The following is a 19,379-nucleotide window of genomic DNA, read 5'->3' on the forward strand; positions in this document are numbered from 1 at the left end:
ATGGGATGCGGCCCCTGCCCCGGGCTTGCCAGCCAGAGGTGGCTGGAGCGGGAGGGCAGGGGCAAATTCGGGGCCCCTTTGCGGGTCACCGCGTCCACCGTGTCCCTGCGGAGCTTAAAACCAGCCCCGGAACAACCCCAGGGGCTGTGGAAGAGCAGGTACCGGAGCATCCACCCCAAACCCGACGTGCTGGGAAGCATCTGCCAAAGCCCCTTCCCACAGGGACCTCGGCGGGTCGGTGGTGGGCAGTGCTGCTGCCGGAGGCAAGGAAACACTGATGGCATCTCCCCTCCTCTTAACCAGCCGCTTCTCCGTCCTTGCCAGGTTTATAATCTTAAAAATCTCACAACTTGGAGACTGCAAATAATTCCTTTGGGTCTTCTTTCGCTTTTCCAGCTGCTCCAACCTGAGGAATGACCGTTGATGTGCAAGAGTTATATAGAAATCATGCGTGGCGGCAGCTTTCCCTATGCATCCCCTAAACACCAGCAGCCCCAGGGCTGCTCCCTCACCTCCTTGGCGAGGAGAGCTGCGGTGTTTTGAAATTAGGAGTTTTTCTTCCGCCTCCGTTATTTGGTTCAGGACAATCCCAGCTGCTGGTGTTGGTCAGGGTGAGCAGTGGGCAGGGACAGGCAGGGGAAGGACCGGGACACTGGCATCTGCCCCAGCCACCTTGGGCATCCTTGGTCATCGGTGTGAGAATTACTAAATCCGGGAGGGCTTTCGGGTAAATAATCCCAGCGGTTTCAGCCAGGGAGATTTCAGCAGGGTGAGGATGAGTGCCGGTGCTCACGCAACAGGTTGGCTGGGCTGGAGCCCTGGGGCCAGTCCTGCTGTGCCGGTCCGGGCTCATTCCTGGAAGCCCCCAGCACCACACCAGCCACACCGCAGCAACGCGTGTGGATTGAGAGACCAGAGGGTGAACCGCGGGGTATGTAGGTAATGGTTTACTACGGTAATGTGCAACAAGAAATAAGGGTTATCGCAAGCCGTACAGAACGTCACGAGACACATACCCGATCACAACCCGCCCCGGTCCGAATGCACGAGTGGATTCACAGATGATACAGCAAATGGCCCCGTGGCAGTGACGGCAGAGAGGGACTGGACGTGGTGCGCGAGGGGAGCCGGGGAAGGGCGCCTGGAAAACACCTCTCTGCAGGGTAAGGAAAACAGGTATTTATCTCTGGTTCCTGCAATGCCGGGTAAAAGTGCAATGCACGAAGGCTGATGGGCGGCGCAGGGTGCAGGGGCTCCTCGACGGCGGGGTGAGCACTGGGTGCCAGCCCCCCAGCACTGACGGTCCATCAGCGTCCCCTCGTGCGTGGGCACTGGCGTGTCCCCACGTACCACCCCCAGCGACCGCAGCCTCGTCCCGGCTGTGTCCCCCATCACGCAGCGGGGACCGCTCCCACACCGAGACCTGCCCGAAGGGAAGGCTGCGTCCCACCCCTGATGCTATAAATCTCACCCGTAACTTTTCAGGACCTCCCGCGCACGTCACCCACATTCATTCTTTGGCAAACAGGTTCATGGCATTAATTTACAGCTTCAGGAACCGCCTGTGGGTGCCTCTCCCCTCCCTGGCCACTCCTGGGAGATGGGACGGGCAGGGACGGGACCTGGAAAGAAGGAGACGGCTCTTCTGCTCCCCCAAACCTCCCCCCGAGCCCTTGGGTTCATGAGCCATCGCGGTCCCCGCTCGGTGCCCAGGGCTGGTGCGGGCAGAGCCGCCAGCTGTGCACCAGTCCCCATCCTGCGGCGGACGGCAGCACTTTGTGCCAAGCCACAAAATCAAGGTGACAGCCACCTCCTGCCCGGCGGCGTGCCGCGGCACGGTGAGCTGGCACCCACCGGCACCCGGGGACGCAAGGGCCGGGCGACGCGATATCCCGCAGGGTTTCAGTGACCTGCACGGTGCTTTCAGCCGTGAGGAGAGGGCCGTGTCGTTTTATTCCCCCTCAGGGTTGGAATATTAGTTGCGTGAAACCGCTGTCAGGTGCATTTTAAATGGGACGGGGTTTGTGGGATGACAGTAACTCTGGGCACGTGCTGATGGTGCCGAATACCCCGGGGACCGGTGCTCTGTATGCAATGGGCTCCGGCCACCTCTGTCCCCCCCAGCCCACTCCAGCTGCCCTGCTCTCTTCGTTTCCTAAATGTCCTCTAAGGGCTGTAGAGGACAAGCAGGGTGGGAAGGAGAGAGAGAAGCGGCATGCCACCAACCAGCAAAGCAAGAGCATTTCCAGAGAAACTCTTCTTGGTATCTTGCAAAGCTCAGCGCCAGTGTGAGAGCCGAGCTCCTTCCCACTCTTCGCATCAGTCCTCAGCCTTTCTTTTGGCTTCAGCTATTTCCTCGGCTGCTCTCGCTGCTCCAGAGTCCTCCCAAACTGCCCACCCGAAGGACCTGCCCCCAGCACCCTCCGGTGCCGACAGCCCCGCAGCAACCAGAGGAGCCACGCGGTGGGACCAAAACATGATACTTATTCCCCCTCGTTTGGGTAAAGCAGAAAGGGGCTTGTGTTTTCCGAGCTGTCTCAGCAGGGGTTACATCCACACCCAGGATAAAAGAGGGTGCTAGGAAAAGGCAATGCTAATAGAAAGTATGATACGATCTATTAAAAAAGCTTTGGGCTGCTGGCTCTCCGACCACGAAAGTACTAAAAATACACTCATTTCTGAGACCACCCGTATTTCAGAACTGCTAAAAGACTAGATTCTTCTCATAGAAATTTGAAAAAAGTTTAAAATCCATTCCTATCAGCTCACTCACCTTCAACCACCTTTAAAAAAAAACCACCCGTGGGCTGGGGCAAGAAGGAAAGCGTGTGGGCAGGGACAGGCAGGCAGCACGTCCTCGGTGGCAGGCAGGGACCTCTCCTGCGCCCATCGCACAGCCCAGCTCCGCGGGCAAAACACCCGGGGCTGCCCCTGGACTAGGGGGGCTGTCGGTGCCCCCAGGCTGCATTTCAGCCTCCTGATCTCCCACCTCCCACACAACGCGTGTGCCAGTGAGCGCGGCAGGCTGGAGCGAAGGGAACTGGGGACATGGACACCGAAGCTGTACCCGGCGTGTTCTCCCCTCCCTTTGCTGGGCTGCATTTTAGCATCCGAGCACTGAGGGTTTGCGGATACGTCCATCACGCTCACAGCAAAGGCATCGTCCGTGCTGCCCCAGCTGTGCCTGAGCCCCGGGACAGGGATGTAAAGCTTTGGGGTCACTCTAAGCTGGTGCGTGACACACTGACTCTGCTGCTGAGGCCCAGAATTAGGAAAAGGGCATCCAGTGGCCAGATGGATGATGTGTATGTTAAAAACCAAACCCATCCTAATCGCTGCTAAAATCTGCCTAATCCCAGCCCCAGAAGTGAGGGAAGCCATGGCATACAGAAAGCGCAGATGTGGAGTCAGCGCTGGGCTCCGCGGGGACCCGCTGGGACGAAAATGGAGCATTGGGCTGGAAATGCAGAGAGGTGGTTTGTGCTCACTCCAAAGCCCACTCGGCCAACCACTGCTCGCACCGGGCTCGCTGCTCCTCTGTCTCCAGGCTCTTGGCTTCGCTCAGTGCCTCATCTCCTCCGCCACCAAGCACGGCTTCCCGGCTTTCCTCCTCCTCTTCCTCCTTCTGCATCACCTTGTCCTTCAGCTCTTGGATGATTTCATCCAGCCGGTGAGTGACATGGTGGGGCACCCAGTTGCTGTCCATTGCGGTGACAAAGGGGTCGGGCGCGCAGACCTCGATAAGCTCCTTGCCGGTGGGGATGCGCAGGTAGTATGCGTGGAGCATCATCCTATAGGGGCTGCTGTCCTTCTTGTGGCTGTAGGTGAAGTCCCCCACGATGGGGTGGCCGATGGCGCTGCAGTGAACCCGGAGCTGATGAGTCCGCCCTAAGGGGAGAGCGGGAGCAGAGGAATCAGGGACGCAGGTTATCCCTGAACCCCTCCTCAAAGGCACAGCGGTGCGAGATGACGACGCACCAAATGGCATTTATCCCCCCCAGCCTGAGAACCTGAGTCCGCCGCGAGCTGAGTGCGGCGCTCAGCATCGCTCAGCCCTTTCTAGGCTTTTTTTTTACTGTGCCACCGTGCTGCAAGCAAGGTCCAGGGCTGCAAGCCCAGGTCCTGCTGCAGCACCTCTGCTGCCTGTCTGTCCATCCTCAGCAGCCCCCCGCACCCGCGCTGCCCCAGCCCCGAGCTCCAACCTGTCAGCGGCTGCAGCAGCACTTTGGTTACGGGGTCTCCGCTGTAGGACCCGTGCTCCAGCACGATCAGCTCCGACTGGCAAGGCTTGGGATTTTCACAGCCTGCAATGAGATCCAAAGGCGGGGGTCAGCTCCCTCCGGCGCAGCCCGGGTGGTCCGGGCAGCACAGGGCAGGGTGCAGGAGCCGCTCACCCTCCGTCCCGTCGATGCACATCATGTGGGTCATGCCCTCGGTGGTGTTCTTCCCTATGGCGTAGCGGATCGTCGTTCGGCTCTGGCTGACGTGGCCCCTGACCTGCAGGGCAGAAAGCCGGTTTGCAAACCGAGCCCCGGCACTCGCTCCTCGCCGGCACCGGGACGACAAGCAGCAGAGGCCAAGCTGCAGTTTTGCAAACTCAGAAGCTACGTCCAGAAGCAAGACCTTGCGGGGTGGGCTTACCAGGGCGAGATAGGCTTTGGTCACCAGCCGGTCTTTAAAACACTTGTAGGCGCTTCCCGCCGCCGCTTTGTTGAGCGCGACGCAAAGGGCCCCGCTGGTGGAGAAGTCGAGCTGGTGGCAGAACCTGGGGAGGAGACGGGAGGCAGAGGAGCATCCCCGGGCGCTCGGGCAGCGTCCGCGGTACGGCAGAACCCGTTTCGGTCCCCGACCGCTCACCTGAAGCCGTAGTAGGTGTCGGGGTCGGCCAGCTCGGGGAAGCGGTACTTGAGCTGGCTCTGCAGGGTGAGCGTCTCGTACCACATCTTGCTGTCGATGCGGATGTCCCAGTGCTTGTTGACCACGATGAAGTCGGAGCTCTGGTACAGGATGCACAGGTTGTCGATGGTGCCCGGCTCCATGGCCAGCGCCCTGCGGGGAGCGTGACGGGGAATTGGGGGGGGATGCACAGGGCGGGAAGAGCCTCCGGCCGCAACCTGTGCACCCCGGGGATGGGCACAGCACCCCGGGGGAGAGAAAGGACCCGGTGAGAGCGGGCAGGGAGCAGAGCCCGGGGCGGGGCGGGGGTACCCCCGGTGGGACTGGAGATGTACCGGTACCGGCGTCCCACTGCACGGCTCCCAGACGTCCCGGTATCACGCGTGGAGGCCCCGCAGCCTCACGGTACCGGTCCGATCCATCCCGCCGGCGGGGCTCGGCCTCCCCCCACCCCCGAACCGCTGCCAGCCGGGGCCGGGCCGCGATCTCGCCGGCTCCGGCCGGGATCGCACGCCGCGGCGCCTCGCTGGGGACACGCGGGACGGACGGCGGGGAGGAGACGGGACGCGGCGGAGTGGACACGCAGGACCGAAGGGGACGGCGCTACCCCCGTTGTTCCCCCCCGGCCCGACCTGCAGCGCCGTCCCCGGGCCGGGCCGGGCGGCCGCAGCGCTACATTGTATCCACCGGCGGCGCGGCGTCCAGCCGTGCGTCGTATCCAATCAGCGCCGTCACCGCCTCGTCCACCCCGCGCGTTCTATCCAATCAGCGCCCCCGCCGCTTTCGGTCGGCGCGTCGCGTCCAATCAGCGGCGGCTCCGTTACGGCGCGGCGGGCCGGAAGAGCCGGCGGGCGGGCGGGCGGGAGGGCGCGGTGCCGGTGGCGGGTGATGGCGGACCCCGAGGAGGGACCCGAGGACGGACCCGAGGACGGCTTCTACCAGCGGTTCGCGGACGAGCTGGAGGTGCTGGCCGAGCTGGGAGGTGGGAGCTGCTCCGGCGCCGTGTCCGGTACCGGAGGCGGCGGCGGAAGGAGGGAGGGAGCGGGCGGGCTTTGCGCGGAGCCGCCCGTGCCCCGCTCCACCGTGGGTCTCCCCCGGTGACCGGTTCTCCGTCGCGTAACACCTCTTGCAGATGACCCGTCCCCGCTCGCTGGCCCTAAAATCTCCCAGTTCCGTGGGAGGAGGCAGTCACCGGAGCAGCCCGACCCCCCCGGGGGGCACAACGGCCCGGGGGGCACCAACCCCGGGAAGAGGGACCGGGGCTGCGACCCCCCCGGCTCCCCACCACCGTCCGCAGCTCACAGTAGGTTTGACCCAAGCCAGCTCTGCGGCCCCGGTGGGTCCCCGGGTGCTGCCGACCCTTCATCCCCACCCTGAGCCGTGCAGGGTGCTGCTGGAGGGGCAACCGAGTACCACCCTTGGGTCATCCGTCCTTCTCCTCTTCCTCCTGCCCCGGCGTCTTCGTCCCAGCCCCGAAACCGAAGCGACAGCGCCTGGAAGCCGTTAAGAAGCTCAGCTTTGGTGGGGATGATGAGTTGGGTCCTGATGGCCTCCGGGGTGCTGGTCCAGAGGCGCTTTCTGTTCCCCAAGCTGCCAGGTTGGGCACCGTGCACCCCGCTTTTAGCAGGGGCGAGGGAAAGGGCCCTCGAACCCCACCTTCGGTGGGGTTCGAGGGCCCTTTCCCTCGCCCCTGCTAAAGAAAACTGGTGTTCTCCAGCCTGGAGGTAAGCGGCATGGCCCCGCTGCAGACCACGCCACCCTCCGAGAAGAAGCGGGTCCTCAAGCGACCACCCATCCTGGAGGACTACGTCAACGTGACGTCCACCGAGGGTACCAGGGTCTTCATGGTCGTGAGAGATGATCCCTCTAGGACAGGGGTGGAGGTAAGGAGGGGTCTGAAGGCTGGGCTTGCTTCTCTGTGACCTCCATCCAGGTCAGGAGGGGATCTTTGATGAAGCGTGAAATGTTTGTGCTGAGCGTCGGTGTGAACGTCGGTGTGTGTCCTCTGGTCTTGGCAGCTCCCCGATTCCCTGGGCTGGAATGCACGCAGGCCGCTCCACTTGCTGGGGGTGCCTTTCTCCTACCTGAAGGAACAAGTGAATGAAGAGGTATCACGTCTTATACCTACCTTCCCGTCTTCCCCTGCCACCCCTGGATAGCCACAGCGTTGGCCCCCGAATCCCTGTTCCTCCCAGCCCCGGGTTAGTGGGGCGTCTCTGACCCCCCTCTCGCCCTTTTTGTGCTGAAGCGTCGAAGGCGTGTTCTGGAGGCATCGCAGCAGCTGACGGAGATAATAAATAGGTGAGGTGTTGGGACGAAATCCCACTCTTGTCCCTGCCACGCTGTCGCATGTGGCTCCCGAGATGCTCCAGTGGGGTCCAGGTTTTGGAGACCTGCGAGCAGAAGAGCTTCTTTGCCTTCAGCATCCCCAGTTTGGGAAGTCCAGGTGTAATTCCCAACCCCGCCCTGACTCCCTGGGTGGTTTGGGGCAAGTTAATTCTTTCTTGCAGTTGCCTCGAGAGTGAGACCAGCACCGAGAGCCCAGAGCCCAGCGAGGAAGCGGAGCCGGCAGAGGAGGAGTCTGCGCCGCATTGCCTCTGGGTGGACAAGTTCACCCCCCGGCGCTACCTGGAGCTGCTCAGTGATGATGTGAGGTGCTAGGATAAGTGGGGGCTTGGGGTTTTGGGTGCGTTTACCACTTCTATAACTCTTCCTTAATGCTGTGGGATCAAGGTTTTGTGGTGCTGCCTTTGATCACAGGGGGCTTTTGGAAGCACTGGCTGGGGAGCTCTGTCCGTGCTAGCCCTGCCCGGGGGCAGTCCTGCTGCTGAGAGCTTGGGGTGGGGGTTTTTCAGCTGTAGGCTGTGGACCTTCCAACAAAAGAGACTCTAAAACATGAGCAAAATAAGACAAAAAAGATTGGGTGGACTTTAGCCAGGAATCGTTGGCTATTTTGATTTTTTTGGAATATTAGAAGTTTTGTAGGGAATTGGAAATTATGGAAAAGGCTGAGGAGCGCTGGGGTGAGCCAAGACAGATGAGGGGCAGCAGGGATGGGGCCGACGTGACTTGTCCTCGGTTGCCCTGTGGGATGGTGGCCGAGCCAGGAAGGGAAGCCGCGTTTCCAGGCTGTCCCAGAGAGATGCCGGGTGGAAACCTGAGCAGCCTCTCCCATGACATGGGAATGACGTGCCACGTGCTTGAGGTCTGTCTGGGCAGACACGCTCTGCGTTGCCTCCCTGGACTTGGCTCCTTCCTCTGCAGGCCGCGCTGGTTTTTAAGCCGTGAAGGAGAGACCTCTCTCTGTCCTCGGCCAGATCCTTACGAGGTTTGATGGGGTTTGCTTGCTTTCTTGCCCAACGTGCAGTACACAAACCGCTGCCTTCTGAAGTGGCTCAAGCTCTGGGACACGGTGGTGTTCGGGAAGGAGAATGCTGTGAAGAAGACCAATCCCAGTGCCAAGGCTCATCCTCCATTCAACCAGCCCAAGGAGCAGCAGAATAAATGGAAAACGAAGGTGCAGCTCACAGAGGAGATTCTGGAGGCTGAGCTGGACCAGCACAAGAGACCCAAGTACAAGGTGAGCAGGGCAGGAGGCTGCTGTGGTGGGTCTCCTCTCCAATCCCCCTCATCCCACCACCATGGTGAGGAGCAGAACCTTCCTGTACAGATCCAGGAGAAATTGGATTCCTTGTTTCTCCTTAGAGAATGTGGGGTTTTCTCATTTCTTCTTCTGTTTGGGCTTGGGTAATGCGATAACAAGGGGAGAGGAACAGACTTTTTTCAGCCAAATTAAATGGGCCAGTTAAGGAAAGACTTACCCTTTTTAGCAGAGGTTGGTCTTGACATTTTTTGTTAGGGGCAGACATGACATGCCTTTGAGCTAGACTTTCTGCATCCAGAAGAGAGCAATGATGCTCAAATGCTGAAGGGAGCAGAGATAACTTACCCAGGCTAGTATACCAGCTTCAACCGGTCTAGTGAGAGGATATAAAAAAGGGGAAACTAAAAGATAGACTAACAGCATTGCTTCTCAGGAGTGTAATTCTGGAAGGGATTTTGTTCAGCCTTTTCTATCTGCTGCCCTGCAAACTTAAACATATGCACGAGAGAGGCTGCCAGGGTGACTCTGTCACCTCTGAGAGTTTCTGTTACGTTCTCCTTCCTCCAGTGACTTTCCCTCCTCCCTGTGTGTCTACAAACCAGTGCAGCAGCTCCCAAGACTGGTTTGCAGGCTGCAGAGCCTTTTCCCCTGGCGTGGCAGCCTTGGTCAGTGCTGGAGGAAGCCCTGCCTCGCTGCTGGCCGGGCTGAAGTTCCCTCTCTGCCGCAGGTAGCCCTGCTTTGTGGCCCACCCGGCTTGGGAAAGACCACGCTGGCCCACGTCATCGCGAAGCACGCGGGGTACAACGCCGTCGAGATGAACGCCAGGTGAGTCCAGCCCTGCCCGGCCCCAGAAGCTGGTGGGGGTGATGCCGTGCCGGAGGTGATGCCGTGCCGGAGGTGATGCCGTGCCGGAGGTGATGCCGTGCCGCAGCAGCCTGGCACCGGCTTGTCTTGCAGTGACGACCGCAGCCCAGAGGTTTTCAAAACCCGCATCGAAGCTGCCACCCAGATGAAGTCTGTGCTGGGTGCCAACGAGAAGCCCAACTGCCTGATCATCGATGAGATAGACGGCGCGCCCGCGGTAAGCCCAGCCTGGATCTGGCCACCTTTTGCATTAACCGCTTAATTATTGCCCTCTTAGCAGCTCATCCATTTTAGGAGTGGCTTCCTGCCTCTGAACTGCAAGAATTCATCCCTTCTCTCCTTGATTTTTTTTTTTTTTTTTTTTTCCCCCCCAAGGCATCTATCAACGTGCTGCTAAACATCATCCACCGCAAGGATGCGGAGGGCGAGGCAGCAGCCGGCACGGGCCGGAGGAGGCGGCGCGAGGATGGACTGTTGCTCAGGCCCATCATCTGCATCTGCAATGACCAGTTAGTATCGACTGCGTGTCCGGGGAGGGATGGAGAGCTGATAGCCCTGCCCCAAGCGAGGAGGCAGCTGCTGTTGCCTCCAGCCGAAGCCTTCCCGCGCCAAGTTATCTCCCGTCAGACCTGCGGCTTAGAAGTGCCTTATGAAAAGTAAAACTGCAACGTGCTCAGCTTTCCTGAAACCCCCCAGGTTTTGTATCTGCTGGGGTGACTTGTAGCTAGGTGTGAGCGTACCGTTGCGTTTGCGCGTGCCCAAGCGTGCAGGGGTGTACAAGCATCTGCTAAATAACCCGCCTCTCTTTGAGCAGAGCATTAATAGCTGGATTTCTTCCTCTGCTAGGGTCGCTCAGAGACCTCTGTGCTTCCCTTTGCCAGGTACGTCCCTGCTCTCCGGCCGCTGCGGCAGCAATCGTTCCTGCTAAACTTCCCTCGGACGGCGCCGTCCCGGCTCGCCCAGCGGCTCTGCGAGGTGCGGTGCGGCCGAGGGCTCCTCTTGCCCCACCGGCCGGCCGGCCTTCGCTGCTGACCCCCCCCCTTCTCCCGCAGATCGCCCTGCGGCAGGGCATGCGGGCGGACATGGGCGCGCTGCTGGCGCTGTGCGAGAAGACGGAGAACGACATCCGCTCCTGCATAAACACCCTGCAGGTACTGGTGTCACCGGGAGGTCTCGGGGGGGAACACGGACTTGCTGCGGCTCTCGACTTGATCGGGTGGGGATGGAGGGGAAAAAACCTGTCCCCCGTGCAGATCCGTAAAATGCCCTGTGTTATTTTTAACCTTGATTTCCCCTACAAATGGAGGAGGAGCGAGGTGCCGCTGTCTCCAGCTTTCCCCGGTACCAGCTAGCTGTTGTGGGCATCCCCTCCCTCCCCGTGGTGCCTGTACCCCCCCAGCCCCTTGTTTGCGTTGCAGTTCCTCCATGGCCGAGGCCAGAAGGAGCTGAGCGTGCAGATGGTGCAGACGATGAAGATTGGTTTGAAGGACCAAAACAAGGGGCTCTTCTCCATCTGGCAAGAGATCTTCCAGCTCCCAAAGGTCCAAAGGTAAAACAGGGTGGATTTATTAGGTCTCTTGTCTGCTTGGGGCACGCCGCTTCATGGTACCCCCTGACCTGCTTGCAAGACTTGTGGTGGAGAAACCTGAAAGGTCCTGGAGAGCTGGTTTGCCCTGCAGCAGACACAGCTTCGTTTCAGCAGATTTGTGTGTCCAGAAGCTCTTTGGCCGCTCTCTTTAGTGCCCAATAATTTGGCATCAGTATTGCCTTCAGTCCGGTTTGCAAGGGTCCAAATATTCCTTGCTGGTCCGTTCAGCGCCAGGGCACCCTGAGCTCTTCCCTTTGGGCTCCCCCCAGGCACAGGATAGGAATGGACCCCGCTTTGCCAACCCAGCTCCTGGTGGGTCACGAGGACCTGTCGCACCTCGGGGGGACGGCTGGCTTCAACGTGTCCTCCCAGCGCTTCCACCACATCCTGCACCTCGCCGTCTCCTCGGGGGAGCAGGAGAAGCTCGCCCAGGTAGAGCAGCCGCGGGGGCACCCAGGCCCCTTCCTCTGCTGTGTTGGGCTGGAGCAGAGCTCAGAGGGATGCTCAAAATCCCAGCAGCGTGCTCCGACGGGACCATCCGCCCAGCCTCGAGCCATCTCTAATCCTGCGCTCGCTTCCAGGGTCTGTACGACAATTTCCTGAACATGAAGCTGCGGGACTCCAGTTTCAGCTCGGTGTGCTTGGCCCTGGAGTGGTTGGGCTTCTCCGACCTGCTGAACCGGGCTGTCCTGCACGAGCAGAGCTTCCAGCTGATGCGATACCTGCCCTTCCTGCCCGTGGCTTTCCATCTGCTCTTCGCGGCCACCAGCATCCCCCGGCTCGCTTATCCCAGCAGCCAGCACGAGGCAAGTACCGGGGGGGGCACGGCGGCAGCGTGGCTCCAGTTCCGTCACCCGTGGGGGACGTCTGCGGTCGCAGCCGTGGCTGAGCCCTCCCTGCCCTCTCCACCCAGGCCCTGGCCAAGCTGAACCACATGCGGAACCTCGTCGTGTCCATGGTGTCGGGGATAACGCCCAGCGCCCGCAGCCGTGCCGGCCAGCAGTCTCTCGTCTTGGAGGTGCTCTGTCTGCTGCTGGACATCATCGCCCCGAAGCTCCGACCGGTGGGTGCCCACCAGCCCCCTCTCGCTGCGGCGGCAGGGGTCCTGCCTGGGTGACGTGTCCCCTCTCCAATGCCCCCCGAAAGGGCTGGGACACATCCCCTGCCCTGCATCACCAAGGCTGGGCTATCCCGGACCTCTGTCCCAAATTTGGGGTCAGTTGGATGTTGCAGCTGATGCAGAAGTCAGAGGGAAGCCGGGGATACGACGCTGGGTGCATGGGGGGGTGTCCCGCACCTCCTGGACCCCTGCACCTGGGGGTGGGCTTGGCTGAGCCGGGGTTTGGGGAGCTGTTGCAGTCTCCTTCCAGCAGCTGGTTCATGTGCGTGCACAGTTGCGTTGGGTGCATTTACCCTTCGGGCTGTTGGAGGGGACTGTCCCTGCTCCGTGAAGTACGTGTGTCCCTAATAGGAAACTAAACTTGGTCTGAACCTCACGGGTATTAGCTGTCGTTTCTCATATAGAAACAAACCCCGTGCTTCAGGTTATTTTTATGTTTAGAAGTCATTACGGATTAGTGATGCTCTCCCCTTTCTGGGCTCCGCTTTCCTCCCCAGGTGAACACCCAGCTCTACAGCCTGAAGGAGAAGCAGCAGCTGGCAGACCTCATCAGCACCATGCTGGCCTACAACCTCACCTACCACCAGGAACGCTTGCCCGAGGGCCAGTACGTCTACAAGCTCGACCCGTAAGTCCCGAGGGCGAGGAGAAAGCGTAGGGGTCGAAAATAACAGCAGAGAGTTCAGGAAGGAGGCTGAGCCTGAAAGCATCGTGGCATCGAGTCGGTTTCTTGCAGCTAGAGCTCAGGGGTTTCTCTGGTGAGGGCAGCTGGGTTGGCGCGAGCTGCCCCGTGCTGGGATGGCTGCAGGGACCCGACTTTCTCCGATGGCAGCTCTGCGGGGATTATCTGCTTTTTTTTTTAAAGGAGGAGCCCTGGAGCCTTGCGGGTGCTCAGGGCTGCCGCTGGCTTTTCTCCACCCTCACGCTGCGGCTGCCCCCGTCACCCTCTTGGGATGAAAGCGAAGCGGAACTGGTTTTGCTTTAATGGGATTAAAGGAAAGGAAGCAGCTGCCTTTGGCTCTCACCGGAGCTGGCAGTGGAAAGACCGAAGCTGCTGGGGACTCGTGGCAGGAGGGGAGAGCAGGTCCACCTGGACACGTTGCACACAGGAGGTCACTCTAGCCACGATTAATTTGTATATTAACAGCCGGCCATTGCTAGACTTGAGTCTCACGGTGCTTTAAGTATATACAGAGCCGTAAACGCTCCCGAGGCTTTGGTGCAGTAATACAGACCCGACCACAGCTAGGAGCAATGCTCATGTCTTCCTGGTGCAAAGTTAATTACAAAAATTAGCCTCTGTTAAATCAAGCAGCTGTATCTAATTACAGTGAAGTGCTTTATTATTTTTTTTTTTTTCCCCACGGAAAGGCCTGCGGGAGCTGCAGGGGCTGTAGGGAGCCATCCTGCCCTGCCCTCCCCACGCCAGCCTGTGCCACCGAAACACGGCTGTGGGGGAACCGTGGGACATTTGGGAGCCACGTGGCACAACCAGGCGCGTTGCTTTGCTTTGCTTCGCTTTTTTTTTTGCAAATTCCGAGCCTGTTTCCTGGCCATGTGCAGCGATGATGGGGACCGCGGGGGTGTCACGTCCCAGCGGCACCTGCAAGTCACATCCCAGCATCTGTCTGGCAAACAAAGCTGTTGTCGACAGCAAAACCTGTGTTTTCTCTCTAAAACTTTTTAAATCATAGGTTTGACAGCTGATTTCTAAATGACTGCAAAGCCACCTGATGTAGGACTTTGTTCCCTTTATTTTAAGGGGAATAGCACTGAATGTGTGTAAAGTGTGAAATATTTACAGCAGGCAAAGGAACCAGCCCAGCTGGATCTTTGGTGCTGGGGCTGTGCCTGGGCTTTTGCCGTACCGAAAAAGGCCTAACTCAAGATCTGGTGCATGAACATCATTAAGAATAAAACTGCTCTGATTAGCCAAAATTACTGTTCATGGCCGTATCTCAATTAAACGCCTCCCCGCAGGCACCTCGGGGTTCATGTGAAGGGTCGTAGTGCTGCTCGTGCCCAAGCTGTGATGTGACCGTGGCTTTTTCAGGGCAATCTGTTCAGCACAGACCCGCCTGCGATTTCCTCTTCTTGCATTAAAAACAAGATTAAAAAGCACATAATCCCTCCTGAGTTCCCATTCAGCTGAGTTGCCCTGCAGCAACCTGGCTCCGCACGCCCGGCACCGTTCGCTGGGCATCTTCGAGTGCTGCCGTCGGACACGGACACTCAGGGAAACCGAGGCACCGTGACCAGGATCATACCGAGAGGCTGGGGGGGACGGAGCTGGGAGTCTGGTGGGTTTTCTGTGCCCGTGTCAGGCTGCAGTTTGCATCATGCTTTTTATATTATCCGTATTGATTTATTTTCTCTGCTCCCGCCTCTCCACGCTGCAGGAACGTGGAGGATGTCTGCCGGTTCCCGGACCTGCCGGCTCGCAGGCAGCTCACCTACCAGGCCAAGCAGCTCATCGCCAGGGAGATCGAGATGGAGAAGATGAGGAGGACGGAGGCTTTGCTGCAGGCGCGAAACCTGGGCGAGGTAGGGAGGGCTCGTGGTGTTCTGTGGTTTTGGGGTGGGGGGTTTGGTGGGTCCCTCAATGGGGATAAAGTCCTTAGGGCTGGTGTGGGGACTTGGTCTTTCCAAAGCGGCCAGTGGCTTTTGCTCTGCAAATGGAAATCCAGGATTAAACTCCCCCAGTCGCAGCCGTCTGCCTGCCCATCTGCCTTCAGGGCAGCACATCCGCGCTGGGGTAAACGTGCTCGAAGGGCTCATCTTTTTGCAGGAATTGTGGAAAGAAACGCTCGCTGTGAGTTAAAGCTTTAAACCCTTTGACTCTCTAATGAGGGCTGCGACGAGATGGGAATTTTAGTTCATGTGGCTGCGATTTGTGCGTGTCCAGGGGGGGAGCTGACCTGCTCTTTCCTGCCTGCACGTTCCCTTGCTGCTTCACTTCGATCCTCCCAAAGGTCCCAAAGCCCCTGAGAGGAGCAGAGTTACGCTGCCCACCACCGAAACCCTCCGTGGAGCATTGGGCAGGAGGCAGGAGAAGGTGGAAGAGGCTGAGAAACAGCTCGCGTGTAGCTGGTGCCTGCCCTGCCCCGGTGCCACAGGGATAATTAATCCCCAGGAGCCCCTTCTTGCAGCAGAAGGGCTTTCTCGGGGGATGCGTGGGGCAAAGAGATGCTGCAAAAACATCTCTGAAGCCTCCTTGTTTACACGATGCCGACCACGAAGTCCCAGGGAAAGGGACTGCAAACACACAGGTGCCCAAAGCGCTGCCAGGGCTAATCCCACATGCTGCCGCGAGACAGAAAACGATGACAAAAAAAATCGCTTGGATATTGTAATCAAACCCAGCAGCAAATAGAGGCGGCGTGCGGGACGGGTGACGAGGCACCATCCTGCCCTCAGGCTGTGCATCACCTGGGGGGGATGCCCGAACCTTGAGCGTGGCTGGCCCCGAGGAGACCCTCGCTCAGAGCTCTTCTCCCCGCAGGAGCCCGGGAATGGCCTCGGCGAGGGGGGGGAGCGAGCGGACACGGGGCCGGCAGTGCCCCCCAACCACCACCAGCGCCTGGAGCACATCGTCCGGAGGGCGGTCGTGGAGGACAAGGTGAGGGGGCTGGAATTTCTAATTTCCTACCAGCGCGTACCTTGGCTGCTAGAGACTGGCTGTCTCCGTTGGTATTTGTTTATTTTTAGTACAGTTTCTTTTAAATAGAATAGTTCGGCACCACGCGTCCCGTAAATGCGTCGCTGGGTTTACGGCATCGGGATGGATTAGATCTGGGTGACGTTTATGGAAGTGGTGCGCGAAGCTTTCAGGGGCGGGGAAGGAAGGAGATGTGGATATTTGGGCTAAAATAGCTGAATTTTGGCTCTGTGGAAGCTGCGGGGTCAGGGGGAGAGCTGCTCATGGGGTGTGGAGGTATGTACGTAGGTTGGGAAACTATCCATCCTCCGCTGGTGCAGCGGGTGAGCCGGACTGGTCCCATCCCGAGCATCCCGATAGTGGCCAAGAGGCGAAAGAGGTGGTCCCCTGCCACCGCCCCCCTCCACGGGCTCAACTTCGAGACCTCGGCTGTCCGTAAAACCCCGCTTTAGCACGACGAACCTCGAAGTTTGTCTTTCCCACCCCATTTTGAATGCTGTTTGCATTTTTACCGAGACCGCTGGCCCTTTCCGCAGGATTTGCATTCGGCTCCTGCTCGGCGGCTTCCTCCTGGGCCGGGTGCTTGAAGGGGGGAAGGAGCTGGGACAGCCCCGAGTGACGGCCCCACGCAAGACCCCCAGCGAGGGGCTCCTCTGAACTGCCTAGGGCTGACTTTGCTTAAAATTGGGCAGAGCTGAGCGGTGTCACCGGGGTCTAGCCTCGCGCTGAGCTGCCAGAGAGAAACTGGGTTTACTTTTGGGCTGTCTCTGAATATGAGCTGTAAATGCAGGTACCGACAGAGCCGCATTCACCTTCTGCTTTTTTGCTTTTCGCAGCCCGAGACCGACTTTTTTGGGCGGCCGCTTCGGCGGCAGCAGGTGGCCACGGCCCCGGGTAGGTGGCGGAGGGATGGATGCTGATGGGGCAAGGAGGGGGGGTCACTGCATTTGCAGTGCTTGAACCCCCCACAAGGTGCCCAAAACGGGGGCTCTGTCCCTAAGCACTGCACCCCGGGGGGACATCGGCGGGGTGGGGAGGGGGATATTGAGCAAACTGACCCCGACGCAGCAGGCGGGGGGGGTGCCTGGGGGCAGGTCGGTGGATTCTGGCAGCGTCCAAAGAGCCAGCAAACAGGCTGAGCTGGGGAGCGCTGCGGTGTGAACCTCAAGCGTTGGCAGGATCCAGGACGTGGGAGCATCCGCTCTGTTTGTGCAAACCCCCCCGCCGTGCCCGTGCAGCCTGGGCGCAGGTTGTGACTTCAAAGTTAAGAGTTTCTGCAAAGTTTTGACATCGATATTTCCCCCCCACCCCGAAGCCCCTCAGTCCGCCAAGGAAGAGTCGGTCGAGAGCCAGATGGGAAAAGCCGTGGGGAAGAGCGACGTCTGGTTCCGGTTCAACGAAGGGGTTTCCAACGCCGTCAGGAGGAATATCTACATCAGGGACCTGCTCTAGCAGGGCAGAGATGAAGCCCAGGAAATTATATTGATGGAACTGAAGGGATAAGCTGGCTTTTGGCTTTCTAACCCACGGATGGGGTGTGTGTGCATGATCCTGGTTTGGTTTGGTTTTTTAGTACCGACTTGTTTTTTTTTTTAAAAAATAAAATATATATTAAAAAAATTAATCATGAAGTATTGTTCTGTTTATTTCATTTATAAACCCTTAGTTGTCATATTTTGCCTGTTTTGCTGCAAAATTATATCCTACAATATACAAAAGAATAGTTAAAATCACTGAAAATGTTTTATAAAAGTTCTCTTCCTTTACAAGTTGAAAAATTGACCTGCTTGATAGCAACAGTGGGAGAGTCTGTGACTGGAACTGCAGCCTAACCCCGGAGAAGCCTTTGCTGCTCACGTCCCCCCGCGCTGCCCACCCCCCTCGCTTTCCCCATTCCCCCCCCCCATAAAAAAGAAACACTTCTACTACTAAAAATAAGAAGACAAGATGAGGGTAGGGTTTTTGTTCAGGTAGTCATATTCGGAAGCTAGCTAATAAAAAAGTGTACATTCAGTGTGGGGGGAGCGAGGGGCCGCAGGAGCCGGCGCAGGCGGGGGCTGACCCCCTCAGAGGATGGTGCATTTGCCTTTCTCCACCCAGGGGTTGTTTTTCATCAGCTCCGGGTTCAAGAAGGGATCTTCTGGAATGCCGTCCTCGATCCACTTCACAAACCTGCGGGGAGGGGAGCGAAGGGGTGGGCATAGACCACCGCTGCAAAACGCGTCACCCTCGGCGAGGGACGCGGGGCAGGGGCTGCGCAGCAGCAGAATTGGGGGGGGGGGAACGGCAGGGTCCGGGGTAAATCCTGCTCTGGGGGGAGCGATGCTGGGATGGTGGGGTGCACCCTGCTCCGGTGGCAGCGGGCAGGAGCTGTCCCAGCGCGTGAGCCCCCCGTGCGCCCGGCTGGTTTTCGGATGGGGGAGCCAAGCACGAGGCAAGATTAATAAAAGCCTTTTGCCCCCCACGTCTGCGGCTGCCCACGTGCTGCTGGCGTGGGGACGGCCCTTGCACTGCGGTTTAAAACTTATTTGCTAAAGTTGCTTTTTCTGTTCCCCCCCCCCAAGAGGCTGGTGAGTGATGGGGCCATGGGCTGGGTTAACTGGTGGGATGGCACAAACCAGGGAGGGGGAATACCTGCTCGTGACTTCTTTGTTTTAAAGGTTTAAATCTTTTGAATTCTGCAAGGAGGGGCTGCACATTCGCCTGGCTGAACCCAGAGCGTTGGGGGGGCTCCTGGGAGGGGGTCCCGTGTCTGCTGCCACATCCCGGCCACCAGTGGAGCTTGGGCACTGGAAAGGAGTTGGCATGGGGGGGGGGCTTTGCGGAAAGGAGCAGCGGGGGGCTTTGCAGGCACCGGCTTGGGGGGCTAGAAGAACTATAAAGGGAAAAAAATCTCTAAACCTGCCTTGTTTTGGGAGCCTGGGGTGATTTCAAGGGGGATGTTGGTGCTGGCCACAGGGTAAAGAGCTGGACGCTGCTCGGGGGGGGGGTGCGGGGATGGGAGGGAGGGTGGGCACCCACTTACTCGGGTATTGTCTTGGACGACATCTCCCGCTTGTAGGCCAGCTGGTACTTCAGGCTTTCCACCTCCTTCTTCCACTGCGGGAGGTCCCACTCATCCATGGCGGCAGCCGGGGGCTCTGGGGGGCTGAAAACGAGGACGTTGGTGCCGTACCCCATGGCTGCAGCCTGCCCCGGACCCCCCCCCCCCCAGCTCTGCACCCCCCCAAAGACGGGGTCCCCCAGGATGGGGACAGCGTGCCACCATACTCCGGGGGTGGTTTCCAACCCCATGATGGAGCAGCCCATGGCTCCGGGAGGTTTTGGGGTTCTTCTCATCAGGTAAAGGCTGCACCTACCTGCGGGCACGGGGGCAGGTGCCCGGCGCTGCCCTCTTGTAGCCGTGCCGTGCCCGCGGGCGCATGCAAAACCCGAGGACCTAGCCAGATTTGACTGCAATTTGGATGGTAGTAGTGCTTGGGGTGGAGAGTGGCAAATAAATAGCAACCTGAGGCTATTTATTTGGGGGTTGGGGGGGGTGCCTGGCCTTCTCCTGCCTGGCTGCAGCCCCGAGTGGGGCCAGGGGGAATTTTGGGCATCCACATGGCTGTATTGACAGCCCTGGAAATGGCTCACGTGGACGGTCACC

At 59.2% G+C, this 19,379-nt stretch overlaps 3 protein-coding genes across 5 annotated transcripts; 1 reads left to right on the plus strand and 2 right to left on the minus strand.

Moving 5' to 3' along the window:
* Positions 1 to 942: 942 nt before the first annotated feature.
* RPUSD1 (RNA pseudouridine synthase domain containing 1) lies at positions 943 to 5,621 on the minus strand. 2 transcript variants are annotated; one of them, XM_075058262.1, is made up of 6 exons: positions 5,529 to 5,621; positions 4,858 to 5,049; positions 4,642 to 4,765; positions 4,395 to 4,497; positions 4,203 to 4,304; positions 943 to 3,888 (listed from the first exon to the last, which is right to left on the minus strand). In XM_075058262.1, exons 2-6 carry the CDS (start codon positions 5,037 to 5,039, stop codon positions 3,485 to 3,487), a joined length of 915 nt encoding a protein of 304 aa, XP_074914363.1. In that variant the 5' UTR covers positions 5,040 to 5,049; positions 5,529 to 5,621; the 3' UTR covers positions 943 to 3,484. The 2 variants fall into 2 exon arrangements, with proteins under 2 accessions (XP_074914363.1, XP_074914362.1); XM_075058261.1 differs by lacking the exon at positions 5,529 to 5,621 and adding an exon at positions 5,232 to 5,507.
* A 138-nt stretch (positions 5,622 to 5,759) lies between these two features.
* On the plus strand, positions 5,760 to 17,334 carry CHTF18 (chromosome transmission fidelity factor 18). Of its 2 annotated transcripts, none has more exons than XM_075058295.1 (22): positions 5,760 to 5,878; positions 6,029 to 6,199; positions 6,367 to 6,493; positions 6,614 to 6,779; positions 6,915 to 7,004; positions 7,145 to 7,197; positions 7,407 to 7,545; positions 8,264 to 8,476; positions 9,228 to 9,325; positions 9,458 to 9,581; positions 9,740 to 9,873; positions 10,211 to 10,245; positions 10,417 to 10,515; positions 10,783 to 10,913; positions 11,222 to 11,384; positions 11,534 to 11,758; positions 11,866 to 12,015; positions 12,570 to 12,700; positions 14,472 to 14,616; positions 15,575 to 15,691; positions 16,567 to 16,624; positions 17,046 to 17,334. In XM_075058295.1, the coding sequence occupies exons 1-22, from the start codon at positions 5,785 to 5,787 to the stop codon at positions 17,194 to 17,196; spliced, it is 2,814 nt and encodes a 937-aa protein (XP_074914396.1). In that variant the 5' UTR covers positions 5,760 to 5,784; the 3' UTR covers positions 17,197 to 17,334. The 2 variants fall into 2 exon arrangements, with proteins under 2 accessions (XP_074914396.1, XP_074914395.1); XM_075058294.1 differs by lacking the exon at positions 10,211 to 10,245 and adding an exon at positions 10,246 to 10,339 and having other exon boundaries at positions 17,046 to 17,333.
* A 462-nt stretch (positions 17,335 to 17,796) lies between these two features.
* Positions 17,797 to 18,853, minus strand: GNG13 (G protein subunit gamma 13). The gene is made up of 2 exons (XM_075058793.1): positions 18,756 to 18,853; positions 17,797 to 17,902 (listed from the first exon to the last, which is right to left on the minus strand). Exons 1-2 carry the CDS (start codon positions 18,851 to 18,853, stop codon positions 17,797 to 17,799), a joined length of 204 nt encoding a protein of 67 aa, XP_074914894.1.
* Between the last annotated feature and the right edge of the window lie 526 nt (positions 18,854 to 19,379).

The sequence above is a fragment of the Buteo buteo genome, chromosome 27, assembly GCF_964188355.1.
Source record: "Buteo buteo chromosome 27, bButBut1.hap1.1, whole genome shotgun sequence".
NCBI classification, from domain to species: Eukaryota; Metazoa; Chordata; class Aves; order Accipitriformes; family Accipitridae; genus Buteo; species Buteo buteo.

Bases quoted from the DNA above. Each gene is read 5' to 3' on its own strand.
- GNG13 (XM_075058793.1), bottom strand. From the start codon at position 18,853: ATGGATGAGTGGGACCTCCCGCAGTGGAAGAAGGAGGTGGAAAGCCTG. The intron at 17,903-18,755 runs GTAAGTGGGTGC...CCCTCCCCGCAG, and splicing joins TCGTCCAAGACAATACCCGA to GTTTGTGAAGTGGATCGAGG.
- CHTF18 (XM_075058294.1), top strand. From the start codon at position 5,785: ATGGCGGACCCCGAGGAGGGACCCGAGGACGGACCCGAGGACGGCTTC. The intron at 6,200-6,366 runs GTAGGTTTGACC...TCTTCGTCCCAG, and splicing joins ACCACCGTCCGCAGCTCACA to CCCCGAAACCGAAGCGACAG. The intron at 10,914-11,221 runs GTAAAACAGGGT...GGCTCCCCCCAG, and splicing joins CAGCTCCCAAAGGTCCAAAG to GCACAGGATAGGAATGGACC.
- RPUSD1 (XM_075058262.1), bottom strand. From the start codon at position 5,039: ATGGAGCCGGGCACCATCGACAACCTGTGCATCCTGTACCAGAGCTCC. The intron at 4,498-4,641 runs GTAAGCCCACCC...TCTGCCCTGCAG, and splicing joins CCAAAGCCTATCTCGCCCTG to GTCAGGGGCCACGTCAGCCA. The intron at 4,305-4,394 runs GTGAGCGGCTCC...ATCTCATTGCAG, and splicing joins GTGCATCGACGGGACGGAGG to GCTGTGAAAATCCCAAGCCT.